The sequence below is a fragment of the Pseudophryne corroboree genome, chromosome 9, assembly GCF_028390025.1.
Source record: "Pseudophryne corroboree isolate aPseCor3 chromosome 9, aPseCor3.hap2, whole genome shotgun sequence".
NCBI classification, from domain to species: Eukaryota; Metazoa; Chordata; class Amphibia; order Anura; family Myobatrachidae; genus Pseudophryne; species Pseudophryne corroboree.
The window spans coordinates 401,482,297-401,503,179 of record NC_086452.1 but is presented as its reverse complement, the minus strand read 5'-3'; the positions used below and the strand labels follow the sequence as shown (position 1 = coordinate 401,503,179).

General features: G+C 47.9%; 1 protein-coding gene across 5 annotated transcripts in view; it reads left to right on the top strand.

Annotated features, from left to right (window-relative positions):
- Nucleotides 1–20,883, top strand: part of CFAP20DC (CFAP20 domain containing) — an 852,126-nt gene that overhangs the window by 407,870 nt on the left and 423,373 nt on the right. For 3 of the 5 annotated variants that reach the window (XM_063940895.1, XM_063940896.1, XM_063940897.1), the window contains 2 exons: nt 2,786–2,884; nt 7,997–8,116. The exons of 1 other annotated variant lie outside the window; for it this stretch is intronic. In XM_063940895.1, the coding sequence (XP_063796965.1) occupies nt 2,786–2,884; nt 7,997–8,116 (219 nt within the window). Of the gene's footprint in view, nt 1–2,785; nt 2,885–5,387; nt 5,549–7,996; nt 8,117–20,883 lie in introns of those variants that run through there. One more of the 5 variants, XR_010186965.1, reaches the window with a different exon arrangement.

Genomic DNA, 20,883 nt, shown 5'->3' with positions numbered 1-20,883 from the left:
TTCCCTGTAATGCGAAGTGTTGGGACACTGGCGCTAACAATAGTGACTGCCTGCTGTGCGAGTCACCGGGAGAGCCACTGCCAAAGTGAGGACAGCAGCTTAGCTGCTTCCAGGAGGAGAAGCATTACCCGCCCCTCCCCCACTTGCAGTACCTCCTGTCCACATAGCCGACAGTGGCACCCCCACCCGCGGTGGCTCCGGACCCCATCCCCCACCCGCATCACCCCTGCAGCCGCCCCTCCCCACCTGCGGCAGCACCGCACCCACTTATTCCCCACCTGTGGCACTCCCGCAACCGCTCCTCCCCCACCCACGGTGGCTCCGGACCCCTCCCCCACCCACGGCACTCACGCACCCGCCCCTCCACCACCGCACCCACCCCTCCCCCACCCGTGGCACCCCCGCAACCGCCCCTCCCCTACCGGCGGCACCCCCGGACCCCCTCCCCAATCCGCGTCTCCCCCGCACCCGCCACTCCCCCAACCACAGAACCTACTAGGTGATTCATAAGGCCCAGCGTGTTCTGTTCACGCCATTGCAAGGGGCTACAACCCCTTAACCATTGCACGCCCTTTGTCCGTGCATTATTTAACCACTCACACAATTATGATTGGAGGTAATACTCCATATAATAAAAATATTGCACGCCGTAAGGGCGTGCAAGGGTTAAGGGGGCGTAGCCCCTCACGACGGTGTGAAGAGCGCCCGTAGGACATGATGAATCACCTAGTATAATATATTGGATAAAGGACATTGCTTTCAGGTGAAGCTTCTTCTCTTCTTACGCCCAGATGTTTATCACAGTTTCGGTACAGAGAATATTAAATAAAGAAAATGTAGTATCCTTTCCATCACCATCCCTGCCCCAACAAAGCGATCTTCTAAGTTTGATGCTTGAGGCCGTTAGATAAAGTGATACCCAGAAATATTTACAAGTGAGCTATCAATATAAGCAGCCCTACACTTTAAAGCATAACACTACAGATCAGACCTACTAAATGTGGCAGGGCCTTGGGGCACCTCGCGGGTAAAGTGAACAGATACAGCTGAGCTTGCCTCAGGCTTATCACTGCTTAGTACACATGGTCCCATGTGTAACCCACTACTGATGGATTATGATATTGCAATACAGCTCTATGATGGAATGCTAAAATAGCACAGGGGGATTGCTTAAATTGCATAAAAAATAAATGTGGAGTGCAGGTTTTGGTCAAGGATTAATAGGGCCGGACAAAATAATGTAGACTTCAGAACAAGTCTGAGAAATCCAAAAGCCAGCAGAATCTGTTATGTAGCCAGAGAAGATCTGCCTTTATGTGCATGGACAGAAATACAGGAAACTAAAAAGTTAGGCACCAGCAGTATATTTTTAGGCTGATTAGCTAGCTGGGTCCTGGTATTTTTACTGCGCCGATGATTAATATTAAGGGTATGTGGTCAAATCTTAGACAGTCAAAGCTTAGACAACAAAAAGGTTGACTGACATAATGTAGACATGGTCAAAACTTGTCCCAAAAAAAAAGTCTACATGGACATGATGACCAGTTACCGGTGGTCGGGATACCGGTGTTCAATATACCGACGCCGGCATCCTGACAATTTAATCCCGACAGGGGTGAGCTGTCTATGTACTCCCCTGTCCCCTATGCCTTAACCCTAACTTCTCGCAGCCTTACCTTAATCTCCCCCCTTTGGTGCCTAACCCTAACCTCTCCTATTGTTGCCTACACCTAGGCCCCCCCTTTCCCACAGCCTAAACCTAGCCCTCCCTCCTTAGTGCCTAAATCTAACCTTCCATGGTGGTGCCTAACCTCCCCTCCCCGCAGCCAAACTCTAACCTCCCGGGGTGGGGCCAAAACCTAACCCCCCACCCACCGCCCTAACTCTAACCCTCCCGCTATACTCACGGTCGGGATGCCGGCTGTTGGGATTCCGGTGTCAGTGTCCTGACCTTTTTGGGATTCCGCCGTCAGTACTCTGACGGGTGTTTTGATTCCGACGATGGTATTCCGGCTTCTGGTATCCCACAGCCGGAATCTTGAATGGATCCCGGCATAATGACGACAGTTAAAATATAGACAGTGAAAATATAAATATAGACAGTGAAAGGTAAATATAGACGGTCAAAGGTTTGTTGAGTGTAACAATTTACCCCTTTTCACCCCCTTCGGAGTCAAATTTAAAAAAATCCCTTCTTAGTTTGTGGCTGTAAATAACTGTCACAGTTTCCAGACCACCCAACAGGCCACATGATCTAGGTCACCCAGCAGGTGCACTGGGAGAGAGTTCACATTTTCCAGAGCACAATGGTGATGCATTGTAAATGGCAGGCAGACGTTTTTGCCATATAACTCTGAAACGAAGCAACCAATTGCAAGGCCAATATTTCAGTAAATCTACGGAGCAAGACCTTTATGTTCGGCTCAGACACTAGAATCATGGAAATAGGTCACTCATAAAAAAAGTAATTCTTCTGCTATTAATGTATAGATTAGTTCCATTTATTTATTTATATTGTATCCGTCTTTTGGGTTTTCTTTTGATGGGAAGACCAGTGTACTCTGCTGTTTCTACATCTTGCGCGTCGTAGTATCCATCACATACACCCTGCAAGGGGCTGTTTACTATTTATAGGGTACAGCATTTACTATTTATAGGGTATTGGTTTGAAGTAATGCAAATCACTCTTTCCACAAAGGACTGTTAAACCTACAACTACCAGCTGTTGCGGTGATACATATATCTATCATGGTTAACTAGAATACTTTCCATGTTTCTGGAACAGATTTCCACCCGCACCCTCCTCAGAAGCCCCCTACAACTGAGAGGAGCAGGACACTGCAGAGTGTAGGGAGTGCAAGGAAGGAGCAGAGAACAGTTCTTGGTAAGTAACCCTGAAATGTCATATACAGTATATTATAACATTTTACAGTATGTGAGATATATACGTAAGCTACAGAGCCTGATAAAGTGATCAGAACAGGATATATAAACTACAGGAAATATATAATATTATACCCACATGCTAAATAGAGTTTTTATAGAAGAATCAGCAGGCCTATTACTAAACCATGGTCACGGACGTTTGTTTGACCACTCTGGGAAAGTTCTGGTGGGGAGATACGGCTGGTCATGGTGGGGGGAGGGTTGGTTGGGGTAATTTGCATTAGCAGATCCTGCGGCTGCCCATGATGACTCAATTCTTATAAGACTGCATCATCGTACCCACAATCCCGTCCATTTCACAAGGAAGTGGATGGAATGCAGGAGGGACACCTACTCCTCAGGGAGTCCATCTGGGCTTCCCTAGAGAGTAAGCATCATAGACAAGTATGGACAAAACCATGCCTTGGCCTAGACTTTCAGTGGGGTGGCCATTTTCCCTCAAAAGGGCAAGCTGATTTTATGGGGGCCATTCCGAAAACTAAAATGTGGGCGTGTTGCTTTATGTGCAAGGGAGACAAGGATCTTAAATGTTCTACACCTCAAATCAAATCTATAGGTAACCTTTACTAGCTCAACACCGTGTGGAGAGGCTACGTAGTGAAAATGGAGACAGGCCCTTCTGTATTTGCTCTTAAAGTAATTCTTTTTACAGGTTGTTACAGCGAATTGTCCTAACATCTGCTTTGCGCACAAATATGTGTAAAGCCAGTCCAACACATAGCATAGCCTTCCATTAACGTTTATTTATGCCCACTATTTTTCTGTGAGCATCCTTGACCACTTTATCATGCCATATTCCTTGTAGAAAAGTGTAACGGTGCCCATACACTTGTGCGACTTGGGCCGATTTCATCCGATTTTGACGGTTCGGGCCGAGAAGTCAAATGAAAAGTGGCAAATCCTCAGGTGTTTTACCTCCGATTCCGATCCGATGCGCTGTCCCGTGCTCATCAGATCACAAGGGCTGCACTATACATTTGTCGGATCCCAAAGCCTTGGCTGGGATCGCATACGATACATTGTATGCAAAAGGACTGCATACGATGTATCATATGTGATCCTGCCTCCTGGGAAGCTGCCGGGGAGCTCGAGGGAATCCTATGCTACCTCTCCCCTCGGAGAAGTTGCATAAGTGTATGGGGACCTGACTGGATACTTCATCAGCAGGACTAGTGAGAACCAGTATCTGGTCTTCTGTCTGAATTGTCTTTACATAATGGGAAAGCATGCAAAGCATATCCTGATCAATAACAGTGACATATCTCATGACTGCAAGGGACAGGGTTACGTTACAGGGGAAATCAGGAGCATCTTAATGGAAATCTTTACCTACTCTATGGGGCTGATTCGGATCTGATCGCTGCTGTGCGTTTTCGCACAGCAGCGTTCATGTCCGAACTGCCATGCACCGGCGCCGCAGTGCGCCGGCGCATGCCAGACAGCCGACGGCTGTCTTAGCCCTGCTATCACCGGCGCCTGATTGACAGGCAGAGGCATTTGCCGAGCGGGAGGGGGCGGGCCGGCGGTATTTGGCCGCTGTTTAGGGGGCGCGGTCCGGGCAACACAGGCGTGCCCATACCGGTGGGGGGCGGGCCACGGCGGCTGCGTGATGTCACATGCAGCCATTGCAACCCAGGCAGCGATGAGTAGCTCCCTGCCAGCGTGCAGGAACTGCGCTGGCAGGGAGCTACTCTTCCAGTACAAAAGCATTGCCGCTGTGTGATGCTTTTTGGTACTTGTGTGGGGAAGGAGGGGGGGGGGGGTCAGGCCTGACGTGCTGGGCGCCCCCCCCCCCCCCCCCCCCGCATGTCTGAAGAATTGGAGTCATTCCGAGTTGATCGCTCGCTAGCAGTTTTTAGCAGCTGTGCAAACGCTATGCCGCCGCCCACTGGGAGTGTATTTTAGCTTAGCAGAAGTGCAAACGAATGAATCGCAGAGCGCATGCAAAAAAAAAATTGTGTCGTTTCAAAGTAGCTCAAAACCTACTCAGCGCTTGCGATCACTTCAGCCTATTCAGTTCCGGATTTGAAGTCACAAACCCGCCCAGCCACGCCTGCGTTTTTTCTGGCACGCCTGCGTTTTCCCAAACACTATTTTAAAATGGTCAGTTGCCACCCAGAAACGCCCACTTCATGTCAATCACTCTGCGACAAGCAGTGCGACTGAAATGCATCGCTAGACTCTGTGCAAAACGACAACATTCGTTGTGCCCGTACGTCGCGCGTGCACATTGCGCCGCATACGCATGCACAGAATTGCCATTTTTTGGCCTGATCGCTGCGCTGCGAACAAATGCAGCTAGCGATCAACTCGGAATGACCCCCACTGATCGTAGATGTGCTAAATTTTGCACATCTACAATCAGGTCTGAATTAGTGTAGTTTGTTTTATAGGGTTTCAAATCTGTAGTTGATAACTAACCCATATCTTACCTGTAACAGTTACTGCATTACTACAGGGAACTTACACCACTGTTACCTCTCCTGTCATCTTTGGTGAGTCAGTCATATGGCCCAAATGTATTAAGCCATAAAAAGTGATAAAGTGGAGACTGCGTCCCGGGAGCGGCGGCTGTGAAATTCGAGTGCTGCTGATCCGGAAGGTGAGGCAGCCAGCACATATATTACATAAAACAGTGCAACTCCCCACACCCCAACCCCCCACTGCCTCGTGCAGAGTGTGGTGTGCGAGATGCGGCCGCCACTGATACTAACCGATGGTTGCTATGGTGATCCGATGCTGTGCTTTTGCACACATCAATCGGATTGCAAATGCTGACAGGAGGTGTCACTGTCCACCTGCTGCATTATAATTTTTACACGTCGCAGCTGTTTCCAAAGATACAGTAGCAATGTGTTCTATGTCCATCTCTTAGTCCTCAAATCTTTGTAATTCCTACAAAATATGCTTATATAAAAGTATTCACTCTGGACTCAACTTACAGGGAACAAGTTTTGGCAGTGGCGCCTGATTCTGTCTGTAACAGCGTGGACTTATCAGTCCGTCAGCATCTCACAGCGGCGATGCTTTTGTATGTTTCAAGCAGCCCTCTGCCTATGCATCCTAGCTGCGAAGGCAGAAGGCTACCCGCCATGTTTTTGGTCGCAGTGGCTGCGTGTTGTTACTTCACCAGCAACGGTCCGGACACGCCTCCATTGTCCGGACCTCACCCCTTAAATGGAGCGTCGACGCCTCGTTCCCACCCACCTCCAGGTCTTAAACTGCGTTCTGCAGAGAAAGCAGTTTAGGACCTTGCACATGCGTGTACCGGCATATGCGCATGCGCAGATGTGCAAAAATCTCTTCATAGCGTTTTTGGCACATCAGCGATGCGGTCTGAATTAGACTCTAAATCTAGGCAGTCTGGATTGCACATATAAACATCAGTAATACGTCACTCTTTGTAACAGTGACGAGGAATTATTTACATTTCATAGTAGTTTCATATAAGTGACTTTTTGGGGAGTCATATTGCTAGAGGCAACATCTATGAGATAGAATTTCTTATCTTACATCCTTGTCCATCATTTTTCTTGGGGCATGTTAATCTTCTTTCAAATTTTCTGGATGTAATTAATTGAATCTCAGATGAATACAATGTTTTTAGCTTCAATCACAGATGTAAATCACTGTTTGCAGAACATAACAAATACTTATTTGTTCAACTAAACATTTCTAGAAACTTAACAGAACATTCTATTTACTGTTTACATAGATATGTAGATACTGTATAACCATTTATGTGAACATAAATACCTAATTATGGGATATCCATTATAACACTGTACAGTATATTATATAATAGGGGGTGTGATTGGTTAATTCTGATGGTCGAGATTCCAGTGGTCACATGACCAATTTCTTAATTTACCTTTCACCTGCCCCTACCCTAATCTGCCTGGGGCAGCGGCTAGGGCTAAGACCGTGCGGGGTGGCGGTTAGGGCTTATCACAAGTGGTGGCGGCTAGGACTAAGATAGTGGGGGGTGGTAGCTACGGCTAATCACAGGGGATGGTGGCTAGGGCTAAAACATCGGGGGGGGGGGGGGGAGTGGCGTCTAAGGCTAACCACCCAACCTGTAGTGCCTAACCCTAACCCCCCCAGGCCCTTACCCTTAACCCAGTACTTACATACAGGTACCCCTGCTGTAAAATGTAAGGCTACTGTATCAGAAGTACTGTAAGAATTTTCCAACACCATATACAGCATTGGGCCCCTGTGTATATTAGTAGGGACATAATTGCTGACATTTTTTACTACCACCAGGGAAATTAGAGTTGGTGGAGATCCAGGCTTGAGGTGCATGTGATATCATCGGTGGCCCAATCCCTGCTCCCCAATGGCACAATTGTGCCTTTGAGCAGTGAGGAGCAGGACCACGAGGAAGCAATTCATCCAGTGAAGTGTCTGAGAGAGCTGCCCGAAATGTATGTATCTCCTGGACATTCCGGGAGAGCGGGTATATATCAGTAGGGAACACAGTGCAGTTGATGTACAGTAAGTATACTATATCAAGCAGTGAAAAGAGTGAGAAGTGGACCAGTTGAGGTAGCTTTGAGGTAGCATTTATAAGGACATTCTATAAAATAAATAGGTAGATGTTGATTTGTTGCTGTGGACAACTTCTTCTGTCTTTTCACTGTTTGATATATCAGCCAGTTCCTTATAATGCACATGTTGCTTTTAGGAGGTCATGAATATTGTATGGTTTCTGTGATTAATATGTCTCCTGAACCTGTGGCTCCAGTTGACTGAAATTATGCCCTGTGTAGACTGAAATTGTGAAATGATGCACAAATGAAAAAAGACAAAAAAACAACAACATTAACTAACAACCGACAGAGAAATGGAAGATCTGCCTGGAGAGAAAATTGGTCACCTTAGTACTGAAACAGAGCCCAGGCGTTCTGCGTGAATAAAAATATCCCTTGCTTTATGGCTTATCAGTGGAACAGCAGGGAAAGATCTAAGAACTAATAAAAATCCACTTGCAATTTAAAACATGCAGATAAGGAGAAATGTATTTTATATGATATATATTTTCTCTCAGACAGATCTTCTGTGGGACACTGCCGTAATGAAGATAAGCTCCCTGCTCAGATCCCTGTACCCTCCTGCCGGGGCGAAAGCAGAGCGAAGACATTAAATAACATCAGCGCAAACTTTACAGGTCAGACTGCGCCCTCCTTACCGTGTTTGTGTGATAGGAATATTCAGTAGATCTTTAAATGAGAATTGTTCCTTCTGGGTCTGACAACAAAGCTACTCTTTCATGCTAACTTGAACCACATTCACCTTAATAATTTAGTTTTATAACTTTCATATATGTCAGAGACAGAACGTAGCGGAGTGGAAAACAGCGGGGGAATGATGCGTTCCTGCTACGGAACAGCATAACACAGCGTCTTACTGCTCTTTATTCTTTTATAGTTATCTGATTTGTACCATCCATAATACTGTATTCACATGACTTTCCACTAATATCCTTTAAAAGGGTCTCTTAGGTTTAATAGATTAAAGGGCATACAGTATATATTAATTATCGACTTTTAGACCCAACAATTACTATTATTCTTTTGCCGTGATAAGATAAGAAATTAAATTTTGCCCGAATGCAACAAATTACTTATGCAGAAGCTTCAATAGTAGCCCATTACTGCTGCGTGTTAGAAGTGTAGGGATTACTAATGCGATCACTTCCCTTCTACTTTGGGAGCTGCTGCGCTACTTCGTGAGTGCGGTCTGATGACTGCATGTACGTGAGCGCCCAGTGATGGGGAGGTTGCTTACGGATCCTTCTCCCAGTAAATGCTGTGCCTGTAGGCTACAATGGCTGACGTCAATGAAAAATATAGTTAGCAGCCAGACCAATCATATTCCAGAGCTTGGTAAATGTGGCATTCAAGCAGCCCTGCTGGACACTTGTGGGGGCTGCTTTTGTGCTCGGAAATAGGGGATCATAATAGATATCTTTTTGGTCTCCTGTATATATCCAGAGGTCATTTAATATTTCTCTGACGTCCTAGTGGATGCTGGGTACTCCGTAAGGACCATGGGGTATAGACGGGCTCCGCAGGAGAGTGGGCACTTTTAAAAGAAAGATTAGGTACTATATCTGGTGTGCACTGGCTCCTCCCTCTATGCCCCTCCTCCAGACCTCAGTTAGTATCTGTGCCCGGCCAGAGCTGGATGCACCCTAGGGGCTCTCCTGAGCTTCCTAGAAAAGAAAGTATTTGTTAGGTTTTTTATTTTCAGTGAGATCTGCTGGCAACAGACTCACTGCTACGTGGGACTGAGGGGAGATAAGCGAACCTACCTGCTTGCAGCTAGCTTGGGCTTCTAAGGCTACTGGACACCAGTAGCTCCAGAGGGATTGAACACAGGCCCAGTCCTCGATCGTCCGGTCCCGGAGCCGCGCCGCCGTCCCCCTTGCAGAGCCAGAAGAACGAAGAGAAGTTGAAAATCGGCGGCTGAAGACTCCGGTCTTCATTGAGGTAGCGCACAGCACTGCAGCTGTGCGCCATTGCTTCCTTAGCACACCACACACTCCGGTCACTGATGGGTGCAGGGCGCTGGGGGGGGGCGCCCTGGGCAGCAATTAGATTACCTTACTTGGCGAAAAGCACATAATACAGTCTGATAAACTGTATATGTGCATTAACCCCCGCCATTAAAGTACATAAAAGGACAGAAGCCCGCCGCTGAGGGGGCCGGGCCTTCTTCCTCAGCACACCGGCGCCATTTTCTCTTCACAGCTCAGCTGGAAGGAAGCTCCCCAGGCTCTCCCCTGCAGTATCCTGGTACACAAAGGGTAAAAAAGAGAGGGGGGGCACATAAATTTAGGCGCAACACTGTGTATATAAGCTGCTATAGGGGAAAAATCACTCAGTATAGTGTACATCCCTGTATTATATAGCGCTGTGGTGTGTGCTGGCATACTCTCTCTCTGTTTCTCCAAAGGGCCTGGTGGGGGAACTGTCTTCAAATAGAGCATCCCCTGTGTGTGTGGTGTGTCGGTACGCGTGTGTCGACATGTCTGAGGTAAAAGGCTCCTCTAAGGAAGTGATAGAGCGGATAAGTGTGTGGGAGGGTGTCTCCGTCAACAACGCCGACACCTGTTTGGATATGTGTAAGTGCTGAGGTAAAATTATTGCACAAAAGGTTAGGGAACAGAAAGGAAATCTACCCTGGTCTGTCCCTATGTCGCAGAGTCCTTCAGAGTCTCTCTATGCTCACTATCCAAAATAACAAAGTATCGACACGGAGTTTAACTCCACTGTCGACTACGATAATGCAAAGTTACAGCCAAGAGGGCTGAAAGATATTCAATATATGATTATTGGAATAAAAGATGATTTGCATATCACTGATGACTCATCTGTCCCTGACACGAGAGTACACATGTTAAGGGGAAGAATGCTGAGGTAAATTTCCCTCCTCTCATGATGAAAAAGAGCGGGAATCTCCAGACAAGAGACGGCAGCTTCCCACAAGAGAATTCTCAGGCTGTATCCTTTCCCCACTAGGGCCAGGATGTGTTGAGAATCTTCCCCTTGGGTGTCCTGTTTGCACTAGCTATTCTCAGGGATCCTGCAGATAGTGTGCACATTCTAGTATACTACCCAGACCGGCGATTGTGTCGGCATGGGTTTATAGCGCTGTGGCAGCGTGGACAGGTACCTTATCAGCAGAGATTGAGACCCTAGTATGCATATAAATATTTTAAGATGCTGTCTTAAGTGATAGATATATAATTATAAAGCATGCCCAAAGGGACATGAGTATACTGGGTCCTAGAGACAAAAGCTATGTCGATTTCTGCTTGACGTGTCCTGTAGAATATACATTGGACAGATGATGCCGACTTAAGAGGCATATGGAAGGCTGAGGATTGTGTGGAGAAAGGTTCTCGGGCCTGGTCTCCACAGCTATAGCTGGTAATTCTGATGTTTTGCCTTATATTCCTGCACAGCCTAGGAAAGCACGACATTATTAAATGCAGCTTTTCGAATAAAGAAACAAGAAAGTCTGAGGTGCGTCCTTTCTTGTCAGACCGGGGGCAGAGGAAAGAAGCTGTACAACACAGCTAGTCCCCAGGAACAGAAGTCCTCCCCGGCCTCTACAAAAATCCACCGCATGTCGCTGGGGCTCCACAGACGGAGCTAGGCCCGGTGGGGACACGCCTTCGTAAGTTCAGCCACAAGTGGGTTCACTCCCTGTTAGATCCCTGGGCAATAGAAATTGTATCGCAGGGATACAGGCTGGACTGTGAGAAGATGCCCCCTCACCGAGGACCCGGCGGGGTTCCCCCCAAGAGAGGGAGCCAGTGTTAACTGCAATTCGTAAATTGTATCTTCAACAGGTGGTGGTCAAGGGTCCCCTCCTTCAACAAGAGGGTGTTATTATTCGACCATGTTATAATCCCGAAACCAGACGGTTCGGTTAGACCCATATTGAATTAAAATCCCTGAACATATACCTGAAAAGGTTCAGGTTCAAGATGGAATCGCTAAGAGCGGTCATTGCAAGCCTGAAATGAATCGGGACATAAGGGATGCATACCTTCGTGTCCCCATTTATCCACCTCATCAGGCGTACCTCAGAATTGCGGTACGGGATTGTCATTACCAATTTCACCAAGGAAATGGCGGATATGATGGTGCTCCTGCGGAAGCAAGGTGTCACTATTATCACATACTTGGATGATCTCCTCATAAAAGCGAGATCAAGAGAGCAGTTGCTGGACAGCGTATCACCTTCTCTGGAAGTGAAACGGCAACACGACTGGATTCTATATATTCCGAAGTCGCAGTTGGTTCCTACAGCTCATCTGCCTCGCCTAGGCATGATCCTAGACACAGACCAGAAGAGGGTTTATCTCCCGATACAGAGAGCTCAGGAGCTCATGACACTGGTCAGGAATCTATTGAAAACCAAAACAGGTGTCAGTGCATCACTGCACTCGAGTCCTGGGAAGGATGATGGCATCATACGAGGCCATCCCCTTCGGCTGGTTCCATGCAAGGACAATGTAACTTACTGGACAAGTGGTCCGGATCACATCTTCAGATGCATCGGTTAATCACCCTATGCCCCAGGGCCAGGGTGTCTCTCCTGTGGTGGCTGCGGAGTGCTCACCTTCTCGAGGGCCGCAGATTCGGCATTCAGGACTGGGTCCTGGTGACCACGGATGCAAGCCTCCGAGGGTGGGGGGCAGTTACACAGGGAAGAAAATTCCAAGGTTTGTGGTCAAGCCAACAGACTTGCCTTCACATCAATATCCTGGAACTAAGGGCCATATACAACTCCCTAAGTCAAGCGGAGTTCCTGCTTCGCGACCAACCGGTTCTGATCCAGTCAGACCGCAGGGGCTCATGTAAACCGCCAGGGCGGCACAAGGAGCAGGGTGGCGAGGGTAGAAGCCACCAGAATTCTTCGCTGGGCGGAGAATCAAGTAAGCGCACTGTCAGCAGTGTTCATTCCGGGAGTGGACACGACTTCCACCCGGGAAAGTGGTGACTTCATCAGGAAGTCTTCACGCAGTTTTGCAAATTGATGGAAACTGCCTCATGTGGACTACATGGCGTCCCACCTCAATAAAAAGATAAAAAAAGGTTTTACGCTGGGTCAAGGGACTCTCAGGCGATAGCTGTGGTCGCACTAGTAACACCGTGGGTGTTCCAGTCGGTCTATATATTCCCTCCTCTTCCTCTCAGACCCAAGGGCTGAGAATTGTAATAAACGGAGGAGTGTAAACAATATTCTTTGCTCCGGATTGGCCAAGAAGGACTCGGTACCCGGAACTGCAAGAAATGCTCTCAGAGGACCCATGGCCTCTGCCTCTCAGTCAGGACATGTTGTAACAGGGACCCTGTCTGATCCAAGACTTACCGCGGCTGCGTTGGACGGCATGGCGGTTGAACGCCGGATCCTAGCGGAAAAGGGCATTCCGGATGCAGTTATTCCTACGCTGATAAAGGCTAGGAAAGACGTGACAGCAAGACTTTTTCACTGTATATAGCGAAAATAGGCTGCCTGGTGTGTGGCCGGGAAGGCCCTACAGAGGAATTCCAGGGGGGTCGATTCCTGCACTTCCTACAGTCAGGAGTGACTATGGGCCTAAAATTAGGATCCATAAAGGCCAAGATTTCGGCCCTATCCCTTTTTCTCTCAAAAAGAACTGGCTTCACTGCCTGAAGTTCGGACGTTGTTACAGGGGTGCTGCATATTCAGCCCCTTTTGTGCCTCCAGTGGCACCTTGGGATCTTAACGTGTGTTGGATTCCTAAAATCCCACTGGTTTGAGCCACTTAAGACCGTGGAGCTAAAATATCTCACGTGGAAAGTGGTCATGCTTTTGGCCTTAGCTTGGACTAGGCGTGTGTCAGAATTGGCGGCTTTGTCATGTAAAAGCCCATATCTGATCTTCCATATGGAAAGGGCAGAATGGAGGACTCGTCCCCAATTTCTCCCTAAGGTGGTATCATCGTTTCATTTGAGCCAACCTATTGTGGTGCCTGCGGCTACTAGGGACTTTATGTTTCCAGGACGGCTAGAGTCAGAAAAACTGACTCGCTATTTATCCTGCATGCACCCAACAAGCTGGGTGCTCCTGCTTAAAAGCAGACTATTGCTCGCTGGATCTGTAGCACGATTCAGCTTGCACATTCTGCGGCTGGACTGCCGCATCCTAAATCAATAAAAGCCCATTCCACGAGGAATGTGGGCTCTTCTTGGGCGGCTGCCCGAGGGGTCTCGGCTTTACAACTTTGCCGAGCTGCTACTTGGTCGGGTTCAAACACTTTTGCAAAATTCTACAAGTTTGATACCCTGGCTGAGGAGGACCTTGAGTTTGCTCATTCGGTGCTGCAGAGTCATCCGCACTCTCCCGCCCATTTGGGAGCTTTGGTATAATCCCCATGGTCCTTACGGAGTACCCAGCATCCACTAGGACGTCAGAGAAAATAAGAATTTACTCACCGGTAATTCTATTTCTCGTAGTCCGTAGTGGATGCTGGGAGCCCGTCCCAAGTGGTCCTTACGGAGTACCCAGCATCCACTACGGACTCCGAGAAATAGAATTACCGGTGAGTAAATTCTTATTTTTTGGGTACCCCAGTGAAAACTCCCACAATAAACTTTGAGTGGGCAAACCTCTTGGATCTTAACTTCACCCTCCTGCCGCCTCAAAAGTGTGCAACGGTGGGCCGTCTACTGTCTGGGGAGGGGGGCAATGATACAATTTGCACTGTATCATGTCATTTTAGCCCTGTCCCCTGCTTTATAATACTGGTAATCTGGCCATTGTAGAGTGGGGGCGTGGCCACAATGATGCGACAGAACATCTATCTACCGCTCACATGGATGATGCCACGCCCCCTCTTGCACTGACCTGGCTGCCAGAAAGTCGGTACGTATGTTTTAAGGATATCCACATTTCAGTAAGTTGCTTAATTAGTACCTGAGTCACATTGATTTAGCCATCTATTTTGATTTAATCACTTTATGGAGCAAGTTTAGGAAAGTTTGGATTAAGCAATCTAGTTATCAAAGGGAGAAGAGCCCTAAATCTGGTTATATTTATCAAGCCCCATAGTCATCAATGGGTGCCACTGGTTATCACAAGTGGAAGTCATCATGAGGCCTCTCCTCCAGTAACTTCTATAAGCCTGGCATGGGAAGCTAGAGGCTAGACATGCATATTTAATAAGGACATCAGTGGTAGAAGTACTGTTAGCAGGAGTCCTATGCTATCAGCATCTCAGGATAGCGATGGCGGATGCAATATAGGGGAAAAATGTTTTAGCATTAGAGCAAAGCATTTGTTCCATTGTTTCTTATTACAAAAATATTTGGATCCCATTTTTTAACACTTAGGGCCAGACGTAATGACGAGATCAGGTCTGAGATGCTGGCTGATCTGGGACGTTTTTTAAAAGGAGATTACTTACATGGCAAAAACATGATCTCTGCGTCATTACGTCCGGCCCTTATTTTTTGTTTTTGTTTTATTTTTAAATAAAAAAACTGCAACTCCCAGCCAAAGTGCTTTGCACGTGCGTCTTGACAATGCCAGTTTGCATATTGGCGCTAAGTTTACTGCTGCCGGTCAATATCGGCGTGCAGCTCTGCTTCGCTCGGCTGCTTAGGCAATTTTTATTTCTCATACGTCCTAGAGGATGCTGGGGTCCACTTGAAGACCATGGGGTATAGACGGTTCCGCAGGAGCCATGGGCACTCTTAAGACTTTTCAATGGGTGTGAACTGGCTCCTCCCTCTATGCCCCTCCTCCAGACCTCAGTTTTAGAATTGTGCCCAGGCAGACTGGATGCACTCCAGGGGAGCTCTACTGAGTTTCTCTGAACAGACTTTTATGTTAGGTTTTTTATTTTCGGGGAGAACTGCTGGCAACAGTCTCCCTGCTTCGTGGGACTGAGGGGGCAGAAGTAGGAACCAACTTCCTGAAGAGTTTCATGGCGCTGCTTCTGGCTGACAGGACACCATTAGCTCCTGAAGGGAACTGAATGCTAGCCGTGCCTAGATGCTCACTCCCACAGCACGCCGTCACCCCCCTCACAGAGCCAGAAGTCAGAAGACAGGTGAGTGTAAGAAGATAGATCTTCAATCAAGTAAAGTGACGGCTGAGGTACCACGCGGCTGGCGGGAGCGCAGCGCGCCATTGCTGCCCATACACACAGGCACTGCAGGGTGTAGGGCGCGGGGGGGGGCGCTCTGGGCAGCAAAATACCTATATAAACTGGCTAAAAGGGGGCATAAGATGCCCAGGCACAGCCCTACCACCGCCAGTATAAATATTATGTAAACTCTCTGAGGTAAAAACGTGCCATTGCGGGGGCGGAGCTCCTTCCTCAGGCAGCCAACACACTGCTTAGTGCCATTTTCTCTCTCTCCTCAGGCTGCAGAGACATCGCTGGTCCTCCTCCACTTCTGACTACAAGTTTCAGGGTGCAAAACAGGTGGGGGGGGCACAAGCGAATTTGGTGCTTTACAAGTGTGCTTACTGTGTAAAACAGTGCTGCATGTCAGTGGGCATTCTGTGTTCACAGGCGTTAGATACTGGCGCTGGGGTTGTGAACTAGCTGCTCCTAAACTGTGTCCCTCTGACAGATTTTACTGTGGGTCTGTCCCCTATAAGTCCCAGTGTGTCTGTGTGGGTGTTGTACACAAGTGTGACATGTCTGAGGCAGGGAGTTCTTCCCCGGAGGAAACCATTTTAGGGACACAGAGTTGTAATGTGCTGGCGCTGCCGGCACACCAAGAGCCTGCATGGGTAAAAGAAATACGTGATAGTATGCATCATATCAATGGGAGATTAGATAAGTCTGAATCTCATGCAGAATGCTGGAGAAAATCTGTGGAAGATGTGATATTTCAGGGTTCTGTTCTTCCATCCGCAGGCGACCCCTCTGGGTCACATAAGAGACCGTTTGCAAATATTGTGAATACTGATACCGACACAGACACTGATTCCTGTGTCGACGATAGTGACTCCAGGGAAATAGATCATAAATTGGCAAAAAGTATACAATATATGATAGTGGCTATAAGGGAAGTTCTGGAAGTCACGGAAGCCACTCCTGTACCTCAGGAGAAGGCCTATTTCTATAAAGAAAATAAATTTAAGGTCACTTTCCCTCCTTCCCATGAGCTGAATACTCTCTTTGAAGGGGTGTGGGTAAATCCCGAAAAGAAATTTCGTATTCCCAAGAGGATTCAGATAGCTTATTCTTTCCCTGTAGAGGACAGAGAAAAATGGGAGTCACTCCCTGTGTTAGACAGTGCACTGTCCAAGTTGACAAAGAAGGTAATTCTCCCTGCACCTGGCACGGCTTCACTAAAGGAACCAGCAGACTGCAAAATGGAGACTACATTGAAATCCATTTATGTTGCCAATGGTATGCTGCTCAGGCCCACAATTGCTTGCGTGTGGGTGAGTCGCGCTATTGAAAAATGGTCAGAAAGCCTGTCATCGGAAATCGACACTATTGATAAAGATGCTAGAGGTGATGAAAGATATTGGACTCTTGAGTTCACAAGCCGCTACCATGGCAGTTTCGGCTCGGCGGGCGTTGTGGATTCGCCAGTGAAACGCGGATGCAGATTCCAAACGGAATATGGAGGCTCTCCCATATAAAGGGGAGGCCTTATTTGGTGATGGACTGGATGCGTTAGTCTCGGCGGCTACCGCAGGTAAGTCGACTTTTTTGCCTTATGCTCCTGCACCAGCAAAAAAGACATGTCACTCTCACTTGCAATCCTTTCGGCCCAATAAATACAAAAAGGCAAAAGGTTCCCCCTTCTTTGCAGGTAGGGGAAGGGGAAGGGGAAAGAAGCCCATAGCGGCTTCGGGATCCCAGGAGCAGAAGTCAACCCCTACTTCTGCCAAATCTACAGCATGACTCTGGGGCTCCCTTGCGGGAGGCCGCTCGGGTGGGGGCACGTCTGAAACTGTTCAGCCAGGGTTGGATTCAGACTGGGTTTTGCAGATAGTGTCCCAGGGGTACAAGCTGGAGTTTCACGACGTTCCCCCATGCCGATTTTTCAAATCGACCTTGTCAGCTTCTCTTCCAGAACGAGAGGCAGTAACAGCGGCAATTCAAAGATTATGTCAGGATCAGGTCATAGTCCTGGTATCTTTGTCACAACAAGCGGAGGGGTTTTATTCATACTCTTTGTAGTTCCGAAGCCGAACGGCTCGGTCAGACCAATCCTAAACCTAAAAGATCTGAATCTCTACTTAAAACAGTTCAAGTTCAAGATGGAATCGCTCAGGGCAGTGATTTCCAGTCTGGAGGAGGGGGATTACATGGTGTCAGTAGACATAAAGGATGCTTACCTGCATGTTCCCATTTATCCTCTTCACCAGGCTTATCTGAGATTTGTGGTTCAGGATTGCCATTACCAGTTCCAGGCGTTGCCTTTTGGTCTCTCCACGGCGCCGAGGGTATTCACCAAGGTGATGGCGGAGATGATGGTCCTCCTTCGTCAAAAAGGAGTCAATATAATTCCTTATCTGGACGATCTCCTGATAAAGGCGAGATCCAGGGAGCAGTTGCTACAGAACATCACACTCTCCCTGTCCATACTCCAACAACACGGTTGGATTATACATTTTCCAAAGTCACAGTTGGAACCGACGACAAGATTGTCTTTTCTCGGGATGATTCTGGACACAGAAGTTCAGAGAGTTTTTCTTCCAGTGGAAAAGGCTCTGGAAATCCAGAAAATGGTAAAACAGATATTGAAACCATCAAGTGTGTCGATCCATCAGTGCATTCGGTTGTTGGGGAAAATGGTGGCGGCCTACGAGGCCATACAGTTTGACAGGTTCCATGCCAGAGTATTCCAATGGGACCTGTTGGACAAGTGGTCGGGATCCCACCTACACATGCACCGGAAGATAGTCCTATCGTCAAAAGCCAGGATTTCGCTCCTGTGGTGGCTACACAGTTCGCACCTTCTAGAGGGACGCAGGTTCGGGATTCAGGACTGGGTCCTGGTAACCACGGCTGCAAGTCTCCGAGGCTGGGGAGCTTTCACTCGGGGAAAGCTTCCAAGGAAAATGGTAAAGTCAGGAAGCCTGCCTTCACATAAACGTGCTGGAATTGAGAGCCATTTACAACGGCCTTCAACAAGCGGTACATCTTCTTCAAGATCATCCCGTGCAGTTCCAGTCGGACAATGTAAAAGCAGTCGCGTACATAAACAGGCAGGGCGGAACGAAAAGCAGAGCGACAATGGCAGAGGTGACGAAGATCCTCCTCTGGGCAGAAAGACATGTAAAGGCTCTGTCAGCAATTTTCATTCTGGGAGTAGACAACTGGGAAGCAGACTTCCTCAGCAGACACGATCTCCATCCAGGAGAGTGGGGCCTCCACCAAGAAATCTTTGCAGAGGTGACAAGTCTTTGGGGAGTTCCTCAAGTAGACATGATGGTATCTCGTCTCAACAAGAAGCTTCAGAAATATTGTTCCAGGTCGAGAGACCCTCAAGTAATAGCAGTGGATGCGCTAGTAACCCAGTGGGTATTCCGGTCAGTGTATGTCTTCCCTCCACTTCCGCTGATCCCAAAAGTTCTCAGGCTCATAAGAAGAACAAGAGTTCGAGCAATCTTCATTGCCCCAGACTGACCAAGGAGGGCTTGGTACGCAGATCTTCAGGAGTTGCTCATAAAAGATCCTCGGCCTCTTCCTCTTTGCGAGGACCTGCTGCAGCAGGGGCCGTGCGTGTATCAAGACTTACCGCGGCTACATTTGACGGCATGGCTGTTGAGCGCCGGTTCCTAATCCGAATCGGTATTCCCAAGGAAGTCTTTCCGACACTTATTCAGGCCAGGAAAGGAGTAACATTAAAAAATTACCACCGTATTTGGAGAAAATATGTGTCTTGGTGTGAATCCGAGAAGGCTCCTACGGAAGAGTTTCAGTTGGGACATTTTCTCCATTTTCTGCAGGCTGGTGTGGAGGCGGGCCTTCGATTGGGGTCAGTCAAGGTCCAGATTTCGGCCTTGTCAATTTTCTTCCAAAAACAATTGCCCGCTCTTCCAGAGGTTCAGACGTTCGTGAAAGGGGTTCTGCACATCCATCCTCCATTTGTGCCTCCAGTGGCACCATGGGACCTTAATGCGGTGTTGCAGTTCTTGCAATCGGATTGGTTTGAGCCTCTACAAGAGATAGAGTTAAAGTTTCTCACTTGGAAAGTGGTGATGCTTTTGGCATTGGCATCTGCACGGTGGGTGTCTGAATTGGGGGCCTTGTCTCACAAGAGCCCTTACCTGATCTTCCATGAAGATAGGGCAGAGTTGAGAACTCGCCAACATTTTCTTCCAAAGGTGGTTTCTTCTTTCCACATAAACCAACCTGTTGTGGTGCCAGTAGTTACTGACACATTTACTGAGTCAAAGTCTCTAGATGTGGTTAGGGCTTTGAAGATTTATGGCACTAGGACAGCTAGGATACGAAAAACAGAGGCTCCGTTTGTCATGTATGCTCCCAACAAAATTGGGTGTCCTGCTTTCAAGCAGACTATTGCGCGCTGGATCAGAGGTACGATTCAGCATGCACATTCTACGACTGGATTGCCGTTACCTACGTCGGTGAAGGCCCATTCTACTAGGAAGGTGGGCTCATCCTGGGCGGCTGCCCGGGGGGTCTCGGCATTACAACTTTGCCGAGCAGCTACTTGGTCAGGGTCAAACACATTTGCTAAGTTCTACAAGTTTGACACCTTGGCCGATGAAGACCTCAAGTTCGGTCAATCAGTGCTGCAGGGTCATCCGCACTCTCCCGCCCGTACTGGAGCTTTGGTATTAACCCCATGGTCTTGAAGTGGACTCCAGCCTCCTCTAGGACGTATGAGAAAATAGGATTTTGATACCTACAGGTAAATCCTTTTTTTCCTAGTCCGTAGAGGATGCTGGGCGCCCGTCCCAGTGCGTACTTTACCTGCAGTTTGGTTTATTGGAATTACACATGTTGTGTTATATTAGTTTCAGCATGTTGCTGTAATTGGTTCATGCCTGTTGGCGTGTGTTATGTTGAATGCCATGTGTGCGGCATGGTTGAGGTGTGAGCTGATATGTATCTCACCATTCGTATTAAAGTAAATCCTTTCCTCGAAATGTCCGTCTCCCTAGGCACAGTTCCTATAACTGAGGTCTGGAGGAGGAGCATAGAGGGAGGAGCCAGTTCACACCCATTGAAAAGTCTTAAGAGTGCCCATGGCTCCTGCGGAACCGTCTATACCCCATGGTCTTGAAGTGGACCCCAGCATCCTCTACGGACTAGGAGAAAAGGATTTACCGGTAGGTATCAAAATCCTATTTTTTTACTAATCTTTCTTTTCCTGCAATAATAATAAATAGGCCCCTATAATGCCGCTTTCAGTTCGCTAATTTCCTGGTCGCACCTGGGAATTG